At 36.4% G+C, this 18,622-nt stretch overlaps 7 protein-coding genes and 2 long non-coding RNA genes across 14 annotated transcripts; 4 read left to right on the forward strand and 5 right to left on the reverse strand.

Moving 5' to 3' along the window:
• Positions 1 to 24: 24 nt before the first annotated feature.
• On the reverse strand, positions 25 to 1,356 carry AT5G42850 (Thioredoxin superfamily protein). Of its 2 annotated transcripts, NM_123650.3 has the most exons (3): positions 1,034 to 1,356; positions 663 to 941; positions 25 to 590 (listed from the first exon to the last, which is right to left on the reverse strand). In NM_123650.3, the coding sequence occupies exons 1-2, from the start codon at positions 1,179 to 1,181 to the stop codon at positions 685 to 687; spliced, it is 405 nt and encodes a 134-aa protein (NP_568614.1). In that variant the 5' UTR covers positions 1,182 to 1,356; the 3' UTR covers positions 25 to 590; positions 663 to 684. The 2 variants fall into 2 exon arrangements, with proteins under 2 accessions (NP_568614.1, NP_974872.1); NM_203143.2 differs by having other exon boundaries at positions 493 to 941; positions 1,034 to 1,235.
• A 317-nt stretch (positions 1,357 to 1,673) lies between these two features.
• AT5G42860 (late embryogenesis abundant protein, group 2) lies at positions 1,674 to 3,645 on the reverse strand. The gene is made up of 3 exons (NM_123651.4): positions 3,045 to 3,645; positions 2,777 to 2,962; positions 1,674 to 2,302 (listed from the first exon to the last, which is right to left on the reverse strand). Exons 1-3 carry the CDS (start codon positions 3,468 to 3,470, stop codon positions 1,952 to 1,954), a joined length of 963 nt encoding a protein of 320 aa, NP_199100.1. The 5' UTR covers positions 3,471 to 3,645; the 3' UTR covers positions 1,674 to 1,951.
• Positions 3,646 to 4,052: 407 nt separating this feature from the next.
• On the reverse strand, positions 4,053 to 8,591 carry PAH2 (phosphatidic acid phosphohydrolase 2). Of its 3 annotated transcripts, none has more exons than NM_001203528.2 (11): positions 7,368 to 8,591; positions 6,554 to 7,244; positions 5,910 to 6,424; positions 5,741 to 5,814; positions 5,539 to 5,623; positions 5,341 to 5,427; positions 5,188 to 5,260; positions 5,049 to 5,092; positions 4,835 to 4,963; positions 4,461 to 4,559; positions 4,053 to 4,385 (listed from the first exon to the last, which is right to left on the reverse strand). In NM_001203528.2, the coding sequence occupies exons 1-11, from the start codon at positions 8,292 to 8,294 to the stop codon at positions 4,332 to 4,334; spliced, it is 2,778 nt and encodes a 925-aa protein (NP_001190457.1). In that variant the 5' UTR covers positions 8,295 to 8,591; the 3' UTR covers positions 4,053 to 4,331. The 3 variants fall into 3 exon arrangements, with proteins under 3 accessions (NP_001190457.1, NP_199101.1, NP_001330498.1); NM_123652.3 differs by having other exon boundaries at positions 5,895 to 6,424; NM_001344465.1 differs by having other exon boundaries at positions 4,072 to 4,385; positions 4,681 to 4,963; positions 5,895 to 6,424; positions 7,368 to 8,544.
• Positions 8,592 to 9,071: 480 nt separating this feature from the next.
• Positions 9,072 to 9,311, forward strand: AT5G06405. Its single transcript, NR_142914.1, has one exon. It is a non-coding gene; the product is annotated as an other RNA (long non-coding RNA).
• Positions 9,312 to 9,921: 610 nt separating this feature from the next.
• On the forward strand, positions 9,922 to 10,130 carry AT5G06415. Its single transcript, NR_142915.1, has one exon. It is a non-coding gene; the product is annotated as an other RNA (long non-coding RNA).
• AT5G42880 (WEAK CHLOROPLAST MOVEMENT UNDER BLUE LIGHT-like protein (DUF827)) lies at positions 10,112 to 12,744 on the forward strand. Its single transcript, NM_123653.3, has 3 exons — positions 10,112 to 10,217; positions 10,331 to 10,865; positions 10,944 to 12,744. Exons 2-3 carry the CDS (start codon positions 10,371 to 10,373, stop codon positions 12,702 to 12,704), a joined length of 2,256 nt encoding a protein of 751 aa, NP_199102.1. The 5' UTR covers positions 10,112 to 10,217; positions 10,331 to 10,370; the 3' UTR covers positions 12,705 to 12,744.
• Positions 12,745 to 12,782: 38 nt separating this feature from the next.
• SCP2 (sterol carrier protein 2) lies at positions 12,783 to 14,706 on the reverse strand. Its single transcript, NM_123654.4, has 4 exons — positions 14,398 to 14,706; positions 14,256 to 14,316; positions 13,889 to 13,991; positions 12,783 to 13,152 (listed from the first exon to the last, which is right to left on the reverse strand). The coding sequence occupies exons 1-4, from the start codon at positions 14,521 to 14,523 to the stop codon at positions 13,071 to 13,073; spliced, it is 372 nt and encodes a 123-aa protein (NP_199103.1). The 5' UTR covers positions 14,524 to 14,706; the 3' UTR covers positions 12,783 to 13,070.
• Positions 14,707 to 15,374: 668 nt separating this feature from the next.
• AT5G42895 (ECA1 gametogenesis related family protein) lies at positions 15,375 to 15,776 on the forward strand (the record flags this gene model as incomplete). Its single annotated transcript, NM_001085227.2, has 1 exon — positions 15,375 to 15,776. Exon 1 carries the CDS (start codon positions 15,408 to 15,410, stop codon positions 15,774 to 15,776), a length of 369 nt encoding a protein of 122 aa, NP_001078696.1. The 5' UTR covers positions 15,375 to 15,407.
• A 477-nt stretch (positions 15,777 to 16,253) lies between these two features.
• Positions 16,254 to 18,523, reverse strand: COR27 (cold regulated protein 27). Of its 3 annotated transcripts, NM_180790.2 has the most exons (6): positions 18,218 to 18,406; positions 17,680 to 17,862; positions 17,306 to 17,591; positions 17,116 to 17,222; positions 16,778 to 17,035; positions 16,254 to 16,284 (listed from the first exon to the last, which is right to left on the reverse strand). In NM_180790.2, exons 1-5 carry the CDS (start codon positions 18,323 to 18,325, stop codon positions 16,979 to 16,981), a joined length of 741 nt encoding a protein of 246 aa, NP_851121.1. In that variant the 5' UTR covers positions 18,326 to 18,406; the 3' UTR covers positions 16,254 to 16,284; positions 16,778 to 16,978. The 3 variants fall into 3 exon arrangements, with proteins under 3 accessions (NP_851121.1, NP_568615.3, NP_001031998.1); NM_123655.5 differs by lacking the exon at positions 16,254 to 16,284 and having other exon boundaries at positions 16,532 to 17,035; positions 18,218 to 18,523; NM_001036921.2 differs by lacking the exon at positions 16,254 to 16,284 and having other exon boundaries at positions 16,730 to 17,035; positions 17,116 to 17,219.
• Between the last annotated feature and the right edge of the window lie 99 nt (positions 18,524 to 18,622).

Genomic DNA, 18,622 nt, shown 5'->3' on the forward strand with positions numbered 1-18,622 from the left:
GAATTTTTTTTTTTTTTCTTTTATTAATTGTGAACTGGTATAAAATATAATGAAATTGTAGGTTAACACATCAGCAGAAACACCAAAGCTCTGCATGAGGCAATTGCATTCTTGTGGTGAACCACGAGTCATCAAAGGACGCAATGCGAGAGTTATCTAGTGAAAGACAGTCCTGTTAGAGACAGAACAATATCTGAGTATTGTTCAGTAAGAAGTAATGTACATCTACTCTCTTCTGTTTACTGATCAAGCCCATAGTTACACCGTACATAAAAGCCACCATCTTCCACAATTTGCCACATGAGAAACACAATTCTTTCAACTCAAGGCTCTTAGGTTTCAATCAAATCTCGTAGTTTTATCACAACTATAACTTCAAAACCAAATATAAGTCGAAATCTCGAGTCCAGAGTCTAGAATTCAGCTAATATCACCGTAATTTATTAGAGAAATAACACTACATTGAGCACGAAATCGTAAAGATCATCGAAGAAACAAACTTTCCTTTACCATTGTAAAGGATTTATTGGAAAACAATTCACAACTAGAAATATATATAAGATATTTGATCCTCAATCCCACGATAGTCCCTGAAACATACAACAATATCAAATCAATGTTTTTAATGATCGATATAACCTAAACCCCGAGAACAAACTTACCGAGAAATCGATATCGATCAAATCAAGTGGATGGTGCAAGAAGGGGAAGAATCAAGTGAGGAAGGTGAGCTTGATGATCTTCAAGACGTCCTTTAACAGAGTCACCATCCCAACGAACAAGAGTTGGTACTCCGGTTAGTTTAAACCGAGAATCAACTCTCCAAGGATGCGCCGGAGTCCGCCACGTCGGTCTGTCTCCGGCGTAAGCACGAATTAGCTTCACCTCCTCTGGAAATTCCTCTAGAGTCTTGTAAATCACAGGTTCAGCTCTAACACAGTCTGATTTACCAATCAAAAAGATAGATTCGATCACGAAAGATGGAATCGATTGAGAATTTTGAAAAATCCCTAAGAGAGAAAGAGAGAGTGACCTGGACACCAGCTTTGACCGGTGGTGGGATCATTGTCGGCGAGGAAGAGTATGAAATTGATCTTGCTACGGCTTGTTTCGTCTGATTTCAGTTCTTGTAAACTCGATTCCAAGGTTGATGGATTCGCGTCCACCTTCTTCAACGTCATCTTTCTTCTTCTTCTTCTCCGACGAATTCTGATTTCGTTACCGAGTTTACCTTTTTCTGATTAGACCAGACCTGCTCTAATCAAGGCCTTTTCTTATTGGACCGAGCTACTCAGATTAAGGCCCAATTTATTTTGAAATAAATTGTATTCTTTCCCTTTAAAAGTTAAAAACAAATGGTTGTTTTAATATTTTAACTTATTTTAAAAATTGTAATCCCTTTTTAGGACAATTATCACAAATAGCATAATTAGCAAATAAGAGCTCTGAGGTCGGAATTATGAACATAATTTTGGAGATCAGAATAACCGAAAACTTTTCAATCAAAAATCATAAAGAATTCTCATCGAAATGGTGATTAGATATTTCGAAATTTTTATTTTGATTTAAGAAAATTGTAGTTACTATTAATTTTTTATAAATAATGAATAAGTGTAAACTAGTTATTGTATAAATTTACTAATTAATATTAATTTTAAAAATTTGCAAAATGTGTGCTACTATAAGGTATTTCTCCATTAAATAAGAATTTGATACTTTGCGTGAAAAAACATATTAAAAAAAGAAAACAAAATGTGAATCTTCTCGTTTACTGTGTATCATTAACAAAATCTCTCAAACCAATTACGTAAATTAAATTTATGAAACCCACTGATGATGATTCTTCTGCTTTGGGGTAGGCCACACGCAATACCTTGTAACATGTATAGGGCCATAGGCGCACTACCCAATACGAGACCGTCCGCACTCTCATGTGTATTTTTTTCTTCTTTTAAATAGATGTGACAGTGCAGTTATTCGTGATGGGAATATGTTTACTGAGTTTCTTGTGTTCGAAATTAATCAAGCACACGATTCTCTTGTAAAACTTAGGTTGAACTAACTTCCCCAACACGTAAGCTCGAGATCTAACGGTGAAGTTTAGCCTCATCGGTACTGGAGCAGGAGGCGCTGGTGGTTCGACGATAACGATAGGTCCTTTCTTCTTCTTGGGTTTTGGAATTGGTGCAGGAGGTGGTGGTGGGACTAATGTTGAGCCACTTCCATAGAGTGGAATCTTGTCTCCAAGTACATTCACCACCACTGTTCTTTGGCTTTTCCTTGACTGATAAAACTTCTTAATCTACAAAAGTAAAAAGAATAACGATCAAATTAAATTGGAAGTGGGTCATCAAAACTATATTGTAAAACCAAATGTTAAGAAAATGTCTATGTCAAATAAAGCAAAATTGAATTTAGTAACAACCACACTAGATCAAACTTTTAAAAATATATATCCATTATATACCACTTCCAATAAAATTCTATTTTTTTGTCGGTTACACATATTTTAAACACAAAATTTTAAAACTAAACACCAAAATGTGCACTCCTGATCAACCCCATGTGATAATAGCCACCGACAACATTGATCAAAGACTAACCAAAAACTAAACCGAACCGAACTTTTTTCCAAACTAAACCGAAAAAGGTTCGGTTATACATTTTTCATAAAAAAAAAAAGAAACAAAGAGAATCTGGTGATAGCAACATGACAACAACATTGATGAAGATGAATTAGACACATTTTAAAGAAGTTTCAGATTTTAGAACTTACAGAGCCAGAGCCAATAGTGATCTGCGAGAAGCTAAGATCAATCGGAGAAGAAGTGACATGAACACCAAAGAAAGTACCAGTGTTACGGTACAACATTCTCAGTGTCGCGTTCATAGTGATCATATCAGTTCCTATACCTCCAGCATCTTGTCCAGCTTGAACCTTAAGTTGCTCAAACGTTATACTCTGCAAAATTCAATTCTACAAACGTAAGCACGACTCTAGATCTGAAATCTGATCTCGATCTACTAAGTCAACTCTCACAAACCTTAACAGAGATCTTAGGTTTCTGAGGTTTAGCAGCTGCATAAAGAATCAAAGAGAAGAAAGCAAAGAGTAGAGAGAATCCAACAATGAAAGCTAAAACATAACATCGACGAGGCAAAGCTTCTTGTTCTCTATCTCCATCATCAAGAAGACCTTCTTCTTCAATCATAGCGAACTGTTTTTCTCCAGCGTGGCCCTTACGTTTTGAGCCGTTGATCTTGGAGAAGCGGCTTGAGGAAGAGTGAGAATGTGGTGGAGATCCCATCGGGCTGGTGAGTACCGGTGTTGAGTGGAATGATGTTGCTGTTTTCTCCCCATCGTGGGAGTCACGTGATGGAGATTGGACGAAGTAGGCTGGTCGACGGGGAGATCTAGTCGGCGATGAAGCTGAGAGGCTTGTCACCTCGGAGTCGGTCTTCGCGTGCATCTTGAGATTGGAATGGAAGATGAACAAGTAGAAGATGAGAGGTTATGTGATGTTTGTATTTATGTATTGAATTATTTAGTCAATGAGTGGATTTGAGGGCCATTTGCCCATTGCTTTGTATATTACCGTAACGCATTATAGCATCATGATCGCTTTTTTTTTTTTTTTTTTAATACGATTGGTAATCAAAATTTAAGTCACCTAGTATATAGTTGTTGAAATAGGCAAAAAGATATTTGTAGTAACTTTTTGACTTTTTTTTTGTTTGTGTTCTCTACTAATAAATTGTTTTGACATCATGATCGTTTTTTTTCTTTTTGTGCATTGTATTTCTAGTTTTATGTATTGCATTGTGTGTTTGAACTCATATGCTTGTTGAGGGAAAAAGACATGGAAAATTAAAATCTCTTGTGATAATTATCTAATCTATTTCTGACTTCTGAGTGAGACAAGTTACTTGGTTTTCGTCGCCAAAAGCAAACCATTACTACAAACTTACCAACCACCGGCTTGTCTGGAGATTCTGCGCTCAAATATTCGCTTGCAACATTTTATGTGTTGCAATTGGGATCGGAACAACAATTAACTTATATGTGTCCATCTATGATTATGATTCTCTTAAATTTCGAAATGTTTTAATGAACAGTGTCCAACATTTTTTTAATATATATATACAAGTATATAACTGGGCATACATCGTAACCTGTGATATGAAATCAGTGTGACAAAAAAAAAAAGAACCTCGTGTCCAAGAAATGAAAAAAAAAACTACACCAGACCACCAATTTGTTATCTCTATCAACTAATCTGCATTTTCTTGAAGACAAATCATCATCTTTATCATCATCATGATCATCAGCATCACATAAGCGATGGAGGAGGCAGTTTCCAGAAATTCCATGTGTTAAAGTCCTCCTGTTTATAAAACTTCATCAGAATCCGCAACTTCTTTTAATGAAATAGACAAAGTACAATGTTTGATATATATACCGGTTCTGAAGAGGATGTAGCTGGGAACATTCTGTTAACAAGAGTATGAAGATTTGTGTATGATCTTGTATCAATTCTACGATTCACAGCTACTTCTCCCTGCAATTCTCACAAACAATGTTTCAGTTGTTTCTAATACCATAATTGCACTTGCATACACATGAGATTTGTTCTTTTGCATATTGAAAGACCGAATGTCAAATACGAAATACAAACTTACTATATAACTCATAGGTTCCTTTCAAAAACAAACACAGATGCAAATGCAAACAAACAGTTGAGTCCTTTAAGCCTGAGAGCATAGTTTGTTCCACAAAATGTTGCTAATTCGTCTCTTTTTATGCTAATGGATTTTCAATTTTAAGAATGTGTACCTTTGGGTTAATAATGAAGATCTTTCCTCGGGGGATTCCGACTTTAAGGTAGCTTATCTCATCTGTGTCTCTGTTTCCAAAACCAGCATAGAATGGGTTGTGTTCGGGAGGAAACAAGCCCCGTATCTCCTGTATATTTTGGAAAAACCGAGTTAAACGTAGTTCAGAGGACATGAGAGTTCAACAGACATAAAAAAACCCGCATAAAACTAACCTCTAAGCAAGCAATCTTGAATTCATGAGGTGCTCTTCTAATTACTGGAGAGAAACACACAATTTAGAATTCGAAGCAAATCATTCAAGATCAACAAATCATGAGATCTGTTTGATATGTTGCAGAGGAAACAGAATACCTTCCCGAAACAACGAAGGAAAGAGACCATCAGGAGAGATAACAACAGGCCCATCCGGCAATGCTTTTCCGTCCTGGAATTTGCTAGACAAGATTAACAAAGTACGGTAGATTTTCGATTTCTAATGTTCGGGAATGCGTTGCAGCTAATTACCTGCTTGAGATTAACTAGAAATTGTCTTGTGACTGAGGCTTGAGAAATCGCGCGTGCACTTAAAAATATCAACTGATATCCATTTTCCTGTACAAATGTAAGGGAGAAAATGAATCTTTGCTTTTTGTCAAGTTGTTTTGATGCTAGTATCATTCATAATGATACGAATTACGAACAAGTAAAGCACAGATAACAGACCTTTACAGCCGAAAACAAATGTGTAACACCTGTTTGTGACCAATCTATACCAACCAAAGGCATAAACTGGCCTAATACATCCGATCTACGACAAACAATAATATAAAGCAAAGTAAGTAAGGAAAATCAGAAACAGAAACAGGTTTTGGACTTGGCTTAAAATATAAAAACATAATATAAAACCAAATGTGTTTTTCTTTACCTTGTGATGGTACCATCTACATCTGACACAACTATGCGCGAATTCCATTTCCATAAGTAAATCCTTGCGTCTACCTGTTGCATTAAAGTTTGTGAACACTAAGTGGAAACTCTTGACAGTTATATGACAAACATGTCGTAGTAAATGAAATGACCTGTTGTGTACCCACAATATTGGTGGAGAACGTAAAAGTCACGGAATTCATTCCATCTTTCAGATCTAGCGAAGCCAATTGTTCAGAAGTTGGAGTTAGTGCCCTGACAGTCTTTTTCATTGGTCTTGGGGACGACTTCTCTTGTTTCTCTTCAGGTTCAGCTGTGTCCCCAGAAGGAGAAGCTTCAGCTTCTTTTGTTGATCTTCGCAGAGAGAAAGGCCAAAGTTTCCAGCTTCCACTGCCTTGAGCTAATACATCACCAGGTTTCTCATTCCGGTCAACAGCTATCATGCCCTTGGGTTCAAATACTTGGGCAGTCCCAAATGAAACCACTCCTAAGATAATAGGAGCTGCTGCATCCCATGGAAAATAGCAGCCACCAATCTTCACGACAAGCTTATCGTTCTCCAGGATCGATGGGCCCAAAGAAGCAAACTTTTCCATATCCAGTTTTTCGGAATTGAAAGCCTGAGAAGCCGCTTCTGCTCCCATTCCTTCACTTAATAAGTGCTTGCAGAGAGAGAGCTCGACTGAGAGTGGAGATAGAAAGTTAGACTATAGCATCAAAATTCATAACAACCAAACAATTCAGTAAAATTTTATCCTTCACCATATCTACAGAGAGAAAATAAAAAGGTTAACAAGTTATATTTCCTTACCCACTTCAGGATTAGCTATAACATGTTTAAATGCCTTTAATTTTGGGCTACTCTCAGCAACGCTTTCTGCATCTAAACCCCCCGAGCTCGACTCATCTTCTCTCAAATCCAACTTTGAAGTATTGAAACATGGGTCAAATGACTGGCTCAAGGGCTGAGAAGGACTGGCATCCATATCATCGTTGTTTTGAAGCCGCATAATCGGTAATGATCCTACCAACCGCTCCATCTCATCTGTGAAGATATCCTTTTTTCTCTCTATGTTAATCGGCTCTGACAAGGCCATTGTGTTCTCCACGCCTTTTTCAGGACTAGTTTTAGTTTCATCATAACTCTCTTTCCCATCAACTTTTACAGTGTCAGAAGAACTTGACCCTACAGAACTATTACCACCAGGTTTACATTCATCAAGATCGCTAAAGGAAAATTGTTCTTCTTCTATCTCTGGTTGCAGGATGCTTTCTCCACTTGCTGACTGGGACTTCTCAAAATCTCCTGCCGAGATATGCATATCTTTTATGGTGATTTTATTTTCATCTTGAACTGGAGAGCCAGTGCTGCTTCCTTCTTGAGAAGTGCCAATGCTCCCCATATCCGCTTGGTCAGCTGAACCCAATGTTGCAATTTCCACAGATTCAGGAGCCCTTAACAGTTCTTGCTTGGAATCCAGATCGCTTCCACTTACAGCATCCTAGTGGAGATACAATTTATACAAGACATCAGTACCATACATTTATAACCTTCTTATTCTACCTTTGAAGCTATTAATCAAGCATTCCCAAGAATATGAAATTGATTAGATGTAGTAACTAACCTCTGCTAGTGCCTCGGTTCTTGGTTCGACAAAGATCTCTACGTTTCCACTCCCTTCACTAGTAACAGAGAACACCATACTCGATGCTTCACATAAACCATTTTCAACAACAACTCCACTCGATCCATCCTCTTCACAATAATCTTCCACATTAGTGCTTTCACGAAAATCCTGCTCTTTCTCATCAAGAAACCGCAATGTAGGAGATGCAACAAGAGGAGTCTCCAATATCGAATCGCTATCAACTAGCATCTCAGAGCTACCCTCAACACAAGATTTTCCACTAGTACTAGTACTCTCACCATAGTCTTTACCATCCAAAGACTCAGAAGACATACCTTTTCCACGCTTACGCGTATCGATATTAGTAGACCACTTAACCTCCAATAAATCAGCAGCAATCTCAGCTCTCTCCACACCACAATCTTGACTCTCTCTAACAGACCTCCCACCAAACACATACCCTAAAATCCCAGGCTTACCAACAATCTTCCCATTACCAGTACGAGGACTAGGAGAATCATAGTTACAACTCCTAGACTTCAAAGGAATCTTAACCTTATCAACAACATCATCCCTACTAGTAGTCTCAGCTTCATCACCAGAAGACAAAGTATAAACTTCACCACTCTCAGATTCACCAACAACATCTTCAACTTCTCTAAGAAAATAAGCTTGTCCAGTATGAGCTAAATACATATTGAAACCAGAATCAACACCATTAACATCAATTCTGATCAAATTCCTACCATTCTTCAAAACCCCTTGAAATTTCCCAAATCTAACATACCAAGGAGACGATTTAAACGTTCCATCAGGTTGTTCAACAACGATAATGTCTATCGCACCACCAAATGGATGAAACGGACCTGAAACCGTACCTACACCACGGTAGATATAGCTTCCGATCCTACCGACGGCATTCATATTTCGATCGGAAAAGTCAACGAAAGTTACGATCTTTGAGATAAATTAGGAAACTTTATGATGTGGATCGATCAATCATGGTTTGTTAATAAAAATCGAAACTTTGAATAACCCAGAAACGGAGAAGAGGAGAAATGGATTAGAGGAAGAAGCAAAAAGGTATATTCTGTAAGAAAGATCCAGAGAAGGAAGAGGAGACAGAGACGAAGATCATCATTAATTCTTGCCGCCGGACATTATTTGTTTCGGTGGGGTTCGTTTCGTAGTGATCCAATTCAACACCCTTCTTCTCTTCTTACTCTATTTTTTTTTATTTTTTTTTGAATAATTTATTGTCATTAATTAATGTTTCGACTAATGTTTTTTAAAAATGTGAATCTGCAAAGAGATCAATGTATTTGCCTATTTGGATTAAATTGTTTTCTTTATTGTCATTAGTCAATAATTAATGTTTCGACGAAGGTTCAGATAAAAATCGTATAATTTTTTGATATATAGCTTTAAAATTACAATCTAAAAGAGTGGATATAGGTGTTCGAATATCTAAATCACTATATTAATCTCATTAAACTGAATAAGAATCAACTAATGCAGTGGATTAAGTTATGCAATGTGATTTGATATAAGATATTGCAAAGTTTTCAATGCGAATGCGGTTGAAAAACACACAAGCCTCATTTTCTTAGTAAGATGAGTAAGGTATATATAGGTTTGAGATAACTTCGAAACAAAGGTTCAAAATAAAGACATGAAGTATGGTCTTAATTACTACTAGTTATAGGAAAGTGAGTATTTCAATCCCAACAATTTGCCTAGTGTTTTTCTTTTTCTACTTGCACAACAAGTTCAATGCTTTTCCTCTCCAAACCCTTAAAATTCAAAAAGTATAAAATAACTCTTCAATTTGTTCGTAAATCAAAGTTGTTTATAACGGATGTTTGTGACCCATTACTCCATTAGAGAGGATGACTTATCATTACCCTTACTCAAATGGGAGCTTTGAAGCGAACCTTTCTAAACTTATTTTTCTCTCAAAAGCGTTAAAGAAAGAAGTGGAAGTTAATTTTTTTTTTTTTTTTTTTTTTTTTTTTTTTTGTGAACGTGAAGGTTAATTTTCAATATATAGACTTTTATTTATTTCATTTGTAAAACTTTGACCTCAATTTTGAGAGAGTGAGCTGGAAAGATTCCGTCTTTCCGGTGAAATTCAAGAGAACTAATTTCGGTCTTAGCTCATCTAAGAAAGGACGGAACTGTCGAGTAAGGATTGACCGAAGTCTTTAGCCAAAAAAATAGACAAATAAAAGCGTAATCTAAGCAGACAGAGCTAAATAATACATGTAGGGTAAACGAGGACTATTGTCAGATTTAAGTTGTCGAGTAACGGGCCTTTGAAATTTCGAGAAAAGAGGGGAAGTACTCTATACAGTGTGTTCTATTATTGTCTGTAAACGATTGGCTAGATATCTATTTTTTCAGATCAAAACCCGAATATTGATATCCGCAGATAATAGATATAAAACTTAGGCCTAGTCTCAAACATCCACAACTTTTTCTCATAACTCTGATTGCAATGAACTTTGCCACTCGACTGTGTCTACCTCGACATGTAATACCTATAAACATGCCATTTTACCCCATAAATACATGTTTGTAAAGAATTAAATATGTCAAACCCCGACTTTTCAAAGAATGAACCCAAAAAAAAATGAAGGAGAAGGAGAGATATAGGCGCGTACGTTTCACGCTCATTATTATTGGCCGTTCGTTAATCTTTCTATTTTCCAATGCTCGACGGGTCACATCGCAAGCTGATTGTTTCTCTTGTTTGTTTCCTTCAAAATATTTCCATTCTAATGATGTAGCTATCTCCTACAACCTCATAATCAGACATCAATTTGTATCTCCTTTGTCAGATTTAAGGTATGTTGTCCGAAAAAACTCATTCTCACATTGACTAATCCAATTCTTGGTTTCATTAATCATCCTTTTGAAACAAGAAATGCGATGAATTTGAATTTTGACCATGTAAACAGGAACAACACATGACCAGTTTCTGAGTTCATAATCATCACAATGTTGGGCGATGATAAAGATTCAGACGACCTTAATTTATTTCTCAACGCCATTGGTGAAGCTGGTGATGAAGAAGGTCCAACGTCTTTCAATGACATCGACTTCTTGACATTCGACGATGAAGATTTACATAATCCATTTCAAGATTGTGAGACAAGTCCTATCAACGAACCTCCTAAGGTTTATGTTGCACCAAGGGTGATGATAAGTCATCAAGATTCGTTTTCTGAAGATTCAAGAACCGATGTTATCGAAGATGCTAGGATTTTGCCTGCTTCTCCTCGTCTTAGAGTTCCTGCTTCTCCTCGAGCATTTGTGTATCCGAGATCTGTCGAATCACCTCGTTTTGGTTCTCCGAGATCTGTCGAATCGCCTTGTTTCGGGTCTCCGATTGGTGTTATCGATACAGCTTCACCTTTCGAATCGGTTAGAGAAGCAGTTTCTAAGTTTGGTGGGATCACAGATTGGAAAGCTCATAAGATTCAGACTATAGAGGTTGTAGTTAAGCTTTTGTTTCTTCACATGATTTGTGTTTATTTGAGATCTTGGTTTTGACGAAAATGTGTGTTTCAGAGACGGAAGATGGTAGATGAAGAGCTTGAGAAGATACAAGAAGCAATGCCTGAGTACAAGAGAGAAGCTGAGTTAGCTGAAGAAGCGAAATACGATGCGTTGGAGGAGTTAGAGAACACAAAGGGACTCATCGAGGAGCTGAAACTAGAATTGGAGAAAGCGGAAAAGGAAGAGCAACAAGCGAAACAGGATTCAGAGCTGGCGCAGATGCGTGTTGAGGAGATGGAGAAAGGTGTAGCTAATGAGGCAAGTGTTGCTGTTAAAACACAGCTCGAGGTAGCTAAAGCGAGGCAAGTCTCGGCTACTTCTGAGTTACGGTCTGTTAGAGAAGAGATTGAAATGGTTAGTAATGAATATAAAGATATGTTGAGGGAAAAAGAATTAGCTGCAGAGAGAGCTGATATTGCTGTTTTGGAAGCTAAAGAGATTGAGAGAACGATGGATGGTTTGAGTATAGAGCTGATTGCCACCAAGGAGTTGTTGGAATCTGTGCACACGGCTCATCTCGAAGCGGAAGAGAAGAGATTCAGTGTAGCAATGGCTAGGGACCAAGATGTTTATAATTGGGAAAAGGAATTGAAGATGGTCGAAAATGATATTGAGAGGCTTAACCAAGAGGTTCGTGCGGCTGATGATGTGAAAGCTAAGCTAGAGACTGCTTCTGCTCTTCAGCATGATTTGAAGACCGAATTAGCGGCTTTCACGGATATATCAAGCGGTAATCTGTTGTTGGAAAAGAATGACATTCATGCTGCGGTTGAGTCTGCGAGGAGAGAACTCGAAGAAGTAAAAGCCAACATAGAGAAAGCAGCTTCAGAGGTGAAAAAATTGAAGATAATAGCTGGTTCATTACAGTCTGAGCTTGGAAGAGAGAGACAGGATCTAGAAGAAACTAAGCAAAAAGAAAGTACGGGTTTGGCCCGGACAAACGATAAAGACGCAGGAGAGGAGTTGGTTGAAACAGCCAAGAAGTTGGAGCAGGCGACGAAAGAGGCAGAGGATGCAAAGGCATTGGCTACAGCTTCTAGAGACGAGCTTAGAATGGCGAAGGAATTGTCTGAGCAAGCGAAAAGAGGAATGTCTACGATAGAGAGTCGGTTAGTAGAGGCGAAAAAGGAAATGGAGGCTGCTCGGGCGTCAGAGAAGTTAGCCTTGGCTGCTATAAAAGCTCTGCAAGAGACTGAATCTTCTCAGAGATTCGAGGAGATTAATAATTCACCAAGAAGCATTATAATCTCTGTAGAGGAATACTACGAGCTAAGCAAGCAGGCACTCGAGTCTGAGGAGGAGGCAAACACAAGACTATCAGAGATTGTCTCTCAAATAGAGGTGGCGAAAGAGGAAGAGTCAAGAATCTTGGAGAAACTAGAGGAAGTGAATAGAGAAATGAGTGTAAGAAAAGCAGAGCTTAAAGAGGCTAATGGAAAAGCCGAAAAGGCTAGAGATGGGAAGTTGGGAATGGAGCAAGAGCTGAGAAAATGGAGGTCGGAAAATGGGAAGAGGAGAACAGACGAAGGCAGAGAGCCTGAGAAAAGTCCGACGAGGTCAAGCACCGAGGGGAGAAACAAGGAGAATGGATTCGGGCAGTCGAAATCGTTTGCATTTGGTGAACAAGGAAGCAGCAGCAACAACACTGGAGGAAGTACTACTACTAATAATAATAATCTGACTCCTGAAACAAAGAAGAAGAAGAAGAAGCTTTCTTTGTTTCCAAAAGTTTTCATGTTCTTGTCAAGAAAGAAGTCTCACAGTCACAAGTGAATAATGTTTCATACCTTTTTCTTTTTTCTTCAAAACATTTGGTTTGTTTTTTCTTTTCTTACACCAACAAACAATGCAGACTCCTTAAGTTTGGACAATTATTTTACAATGTATGATTATGTTAATTTCACTCATAGGAAATAAAGGTAATGAATTGATACACACTTGCCAACAGTAAGATGTTCAAAGAGAAGATTCATATTATTAAAACCCAATACCAATATTTTTGTTCCAAAGATAAAAGAGAATACAAAGATACTTTGAAGAGAACTTTATTTCTGACTAGTTGTACTAAAAAGCCAACCCCTTTGAAGACATAAATTGAGCTTGAGTTTAGGGTTTGCTGCATACCACTCTTTTTGGTGTTCACAACTTTGAAGGTTTAGGGAAGATGTCAGGGGTGAATTTCTGCGCAGCACTGAGACTACCCTTGATCTTCATCGCACCCCTGCATCAACATTCAACAACAAACAACAGGATTCAAAGATCAACTTCTAAAGATTGTCGTTAAGACTCAAGATAAAACAGCTAAATATACTTGTAATGCTGAGTAAATGACATATGAAAGGATTCAGAGATCAACTTCTAAAGATTGTCGTTAAGACCAAATCCAAATCACTGATTTTGTTGGTTCAGACATAAGAAAAAACTGCTAAACATAGTTTTAGATTTTGTTGGTTCAGACATAAGATAAAACTGCTAAACATATTTCTGTAATGCAAAGGAAGTGACATATTTCAGGATTCAGAGATTAACATCTTGGACCAAATCCAAGTCACACAAAAGCTTATAATGGTAAATTGTGGTTCACACATAAGATAAAACTTTGGAGAAAGATTGAGTTTGTTGTCGGGAATGATGGATGTAGTGGTTCTGACACAGGATAAAACTGCTAAACATAGTTCTAGATCTTGTTGGTTCAGACATAAGATAAAACTGCTACACATAGTTCTGTAATGCAGAGTAAGTGACATATTTCAGGATTCAGAGATCAACTTCTTGGACCAAATCCAAGTCACACAAAAGCTTATAAGCGGTAGATGTGGTTCAGACACAAGATAGAACTTTGGAGAAAGATTATGTTTGTTGTCGGGAATGGTGGATGTAGTGGTTTAGACACAGGACAAAACTGCTGAAACATACTAGTGTAATGCAATTATGCAAAGTAAATGTATGAAACAAACCTAATGAAAGCCATCTGAGGATTCATCTTTCCAGTGGCAACTTTGACAAAATCATCATCCTTGAAGGAGAACGTAGCATCCACTTTCCCTCCTTCATATTTCCCTAATTTCCAAAGATCAAAATAATCAACGGAAAGTCAATAACTAAAAGCAAAATTTCAGATTCTCTTCATTTCAATTCCCAATTGCCATAACCAACAAGAAAAACCTAACCTTTGATGCAAAATCAAATTTCAGGATTCTCTCTTTTCTAAATTCCCAATTACTCTTCACTTTTGTCTCCAATCAAATTTCCAGATTCCCAATTGCAATAATCCCAAAATCAAAACTTTCAGATTTTACCATAATCAAAACAAAAAAAGCTAACCTTTGGTGACTTCGCCTTTCTTCAGATCAACGATGTAAGTAACCTCTTCAAACCCTAATTTCTGAAATTCCAAATCTATCACAATCAAACATAAAACAAAACAGAGTAATAAAAGAAATGATTCTATAAAGAAAGGACCAACCTTTGGAGCAATGTTGATCTGATAAACAAGACCGATCTTCTCTGTGACCTCTTTCCCGGCGTCGGTGGAAAGATGTTCCTTCATCATGTCCATGATTGCATCGGATTTGAGTTGGGTATTCGCCATTTTTTTATTGCGCAGTGTAGTGAAATCTCGGAGAAGAAAGGTGAAAGATTGGATTTTTAAGGATGGAGTTAGGTAATAGAGACAAAGGAGGTGACGTGATCGATAAGTATGGAAAGATTGAGATTTTTGTTAGAGACTGGCACGCTTCCCTATTTGCTTATTCTTACCTCATGATTACTGTTTTTCTATCTGTTTCTATTTTGGGGAGATTTAGCAGACTAATTATGTTGACCAGAAACCAAACAACAGTAATTTTTTTTTTCATCTTCTGCAAATTGCGATTTTGTCCTAATATTTGTTAGTTCCCCTAATTATAAAACCAACTTTTTCAATGAAGATTGAATAACTATGTATGTATTGTATTTAAAAAGCAAATGTTACTTATCTAGTTATTTGGTGTGATTTGCTTTGACATCAATTAGAAAGCTTTGGGACAGTACTTAAAAGGACTAGTAAAAAAAAACGAAGAAGAAAAGATTAGTTTCAGGAGGATTGTTGTTCTGTTTGTTCGTTCTCGCAGGTTTGTGTTTGATTTCATGCTTTTGGGCTTTTGGCCGTATGGGCCTTTTGCCTTGTAATGTTGTATTTTTAGTGGAAAAGGTGTTTGCGTTCATTGATTTATTATGTGAAACCGATTATACTTTTATTTCCTAAATGTTGTAGTTTTATGGAGTTTCAGCTCTATTTGAATTTATAAAACGACTAATTAAAGACCTAATTAAAACATTTCTGAGACGTTAAACTAAGATAATTCAGATCACAATTTCACATTTCATTTCTTATAAATAAGCAAAGATTTAATTGTTGTTTATCAATAAAAACAAACAGAACATGCATTAAGCATATATTTGGTTATACTAAGGTTTTTTATTCAATTTCTCGTTATGTCTATCAAAAATGTGCTTTCACTTCTTGCGGTTTTATGCATCATTGTTTCTGTAAATGCTCAATTGCCACAGATTCCTGGTCCGTTTCCTTTTCCATTTCCGTTCCAACCGATTCCTGGTATGCCAGGATTACTTGACATAACAAAATGTTTGTCATCCGTGATGGATATTCCCAGATGCATTACAGAAATTTCTCAATCTATTTTCATTGGAAAATTCGGTAATTTAGGTCCGGCTTGTTGCAAAGCATTTTTGGATGCTGAAGCCAATTGTATGCCCAAAATTCCATTCATTCCGCTTTTTCCTCCAATGCTAAAGGAACAATGTTCAAGAATTGCTGGTGCAACTCCTCCGACACCAAAATAGAGCTTTAATATATTTTAAAAATATTTGTTTTTTTCTTTTTAATTTATTTTTTAAACTTTTAGCTTACTTTACATGTTATACTCAAAAAAAAAAAAAAACATGATGATACATTAATAAAAGAGTCATATTTGTATTCAAAATTTACTCATTCTTTAAATCTGATGAATAACAATTTGAAACATTGAGTCCATACTTAATTTAGCCTTGCAATGTTCAGAACTTAAAATTGTTTTCATAAATCTTTTAAATATGTCGTAACACAAAATCTATGAACGATTATTAAATTGACTAGTTAATGTCCGATAAATAGGAGGTGTGAAAAATAAATAAATTTTCTTTTTCTGATACTTAGATTCTAAATAATAATCTATATATTTTAAAAAATCAAATTTCAATTTTATACATTCGAAACCAAATTTTTACTTATGTTTTGAATATATTAACTTTTTTGGTAAAATTACTTTAATAGTTTACTATATTAAAATAAAAATTTGAATATATAAACAACCTATATATTTTATTTTTCCGATATGGTTAAAAAATGTTTTCTATTTTTGGTGTTAAATATAACAAACCCAACTTTGTATAATAATAAGAAAAAAATATAACTTTATCATCAAAGTCAACCCACTAACATAGTGGGCTGATTCAACTTAATGGCCCAAAGCACTCTTCTCCCTCACTCTCGCGATCGACTCTTCTGAGACACCTTCTTCTTCTCTTCTTCTCTTTTTTTTTTTTTTTTTTTTTTTGATCCTCTTCACTTTCTTTTCTCATTCCTAGATTCTTCTTCGAAATTAATCAAGGTTTGATTCCAACACATACACAACCCTTAGCCAATTAGCTTTATCCAAACAACACCGTTTGTATAATAACCGGCTCAATTATTTTTTATTATCTTTTACCTTTATTCGACCACCATTTTTATTGTATGGGCAACATAAAAGAAAATTAAGGAACTTGAAATTTTATACTATAGTGGTAACAAGACAACACTAAACCATCAAATACTAATTTGACGTCTTTCTAAGGGTTTTACAGTACAAATGAATCCACTCACATGAGCATATAAATATATTTATAGTTAGGGATATATGATGAAGAAACTTGTAACTAAGGATAGTAAATTTGACTTATAAGTTATGCAAATATATATACATTACAAAATTCTCTCCTCATATAAAGCTTCACCATCTGACCTCTCAAGAAACAGACTTCAAATTTACGTCATGTTGCAAGAGTTTATTGAGTGGAACAACCTATGCCAAGGAAACATTTTGGATCAATAACTCACCACATTCACTAATATGATCAAACTAATAGTGGAGGAAGAAGTTACCTGATCGGTACTCGACGATTCACTCATCATCACCGTCTTCATCTTCTTCGAGCTTCCGTTTTCGCCTTTTATTCCTTCGTTAACAAAGTTCTGATCCGATACCTCTGCTTTAAAACATCACAAGACAAATTTAGAATAGAAACAACATATCTAAACAGAGGAAAGAAACACATTTTTGATAAACTAATACCTTCTCCAACGCTGATTTGGTCGTGGTCACGCGAATGAGAGCTTAGCTGCTTGAGACTAGAGGCTGAGCCAGAGCTGCATATTCCCTTCTTCCCATTAGAGCTGCTAACAACTTGATTTTCGGGCTCATCCGTTACCGGGATTTGTGTCTTTACTAAAGGTTTATAATGCTTAATCCATGGACTCCTAAGAAACTCATGAGAATTACCACCGTGCCTTCCGTTAATCCGATGTTCAGGTTGTTTCACATTAATCTTCTGCCAGAAACCATCATGAAGAACCTTGAACTGATACCATAAACATACATTTCAATGATCCCAAAATCTTCTTAACACTATAACATCATCATCATCTATTAAAAAAAAAGTGTCATACCTGTTCTTGAGACGGTTTTCTACCGCTACCGAACCTCGTTGATTCGGATACATTCTCGTTCTTCCCGAGAGCTCCGAGCGAGTTATATAACTGATCTACGAATGAAGCTTCCATAGATTTAAGATATAAACTATGCTTCTCATTAGTCCATTCTGTTTCCATATACTCTTTCCCCGCAGAGTACTACACCAAAGTTCACAAAAATGATTTTGTTACAAAGTTGTCATTACACAGCTCAGAATCCTTATGTAGATATCAAATCTATAAACATCTAATTATCTCTTCAATCGCAAAGAAGCAACCAAATTCATCAACAAGACAAATATCGAACAATTTATGTTCATTAGTGTAAATAAACTCTTTCGTTTACTTCACAATAATCAACAATAAACGCACTAATTCCATCAAAAACGTTAAATCGCCGTAAAAATTCAGATCTGAGCAGCGAACACGACGGAGATTCCGATTCCGGCGAGGAAAAACAGACATGCAAAAATATCAATGAAAAAGAAAGAAAACATGGAATATGTATAAATACCATGGAAGAAGTGGTCTCTCCCTCCACGGAAGAAGCATCGTCGGAAGAATCGTCAGAGTCATCGGAGAAACGACGGCTACTAAAGCGTCCTCTGTAATCACCAACCATTGTTGGCTTATCTTTGTGGAGAGAGAGAGAGAAGAAGAAGAAAATGAAAAATATCAGAGAGAAAGAGAGAAACAAAATATCAAAAGAAACGATACAGTTGTAGACGCTTTTACACGTGGGTAAAGTTGCCACGTCATCACCAGTCAATTTGGCGGAATGAAGAGATGAAACTTTTTGGTTTTAGATATTTCAAACACAAAAAATATCAAAGATATTTTCTTCAACTGCAAAATATCTTCCACCGTCCTCTTCTCCTCTCTCTTGATTATTCTTTCTTTTTTTCTTTTTTGTTGCTTT

The sequence above is a fragment of the Arabidopsis thaliana genome, chromosome 5, assembly GCF_000001735.4.
Source record: "Arabidopsis thaliana chromosome 5, partial sequence".
NCBI classification, from domain to species: domain Eukaryota; kingdom Viridiplantae; phylum Streptophyta; class Magnoliopsida; order Brassicales; family Brassicaceae; genus Arabidopsis; species Arabidopsis thaliana.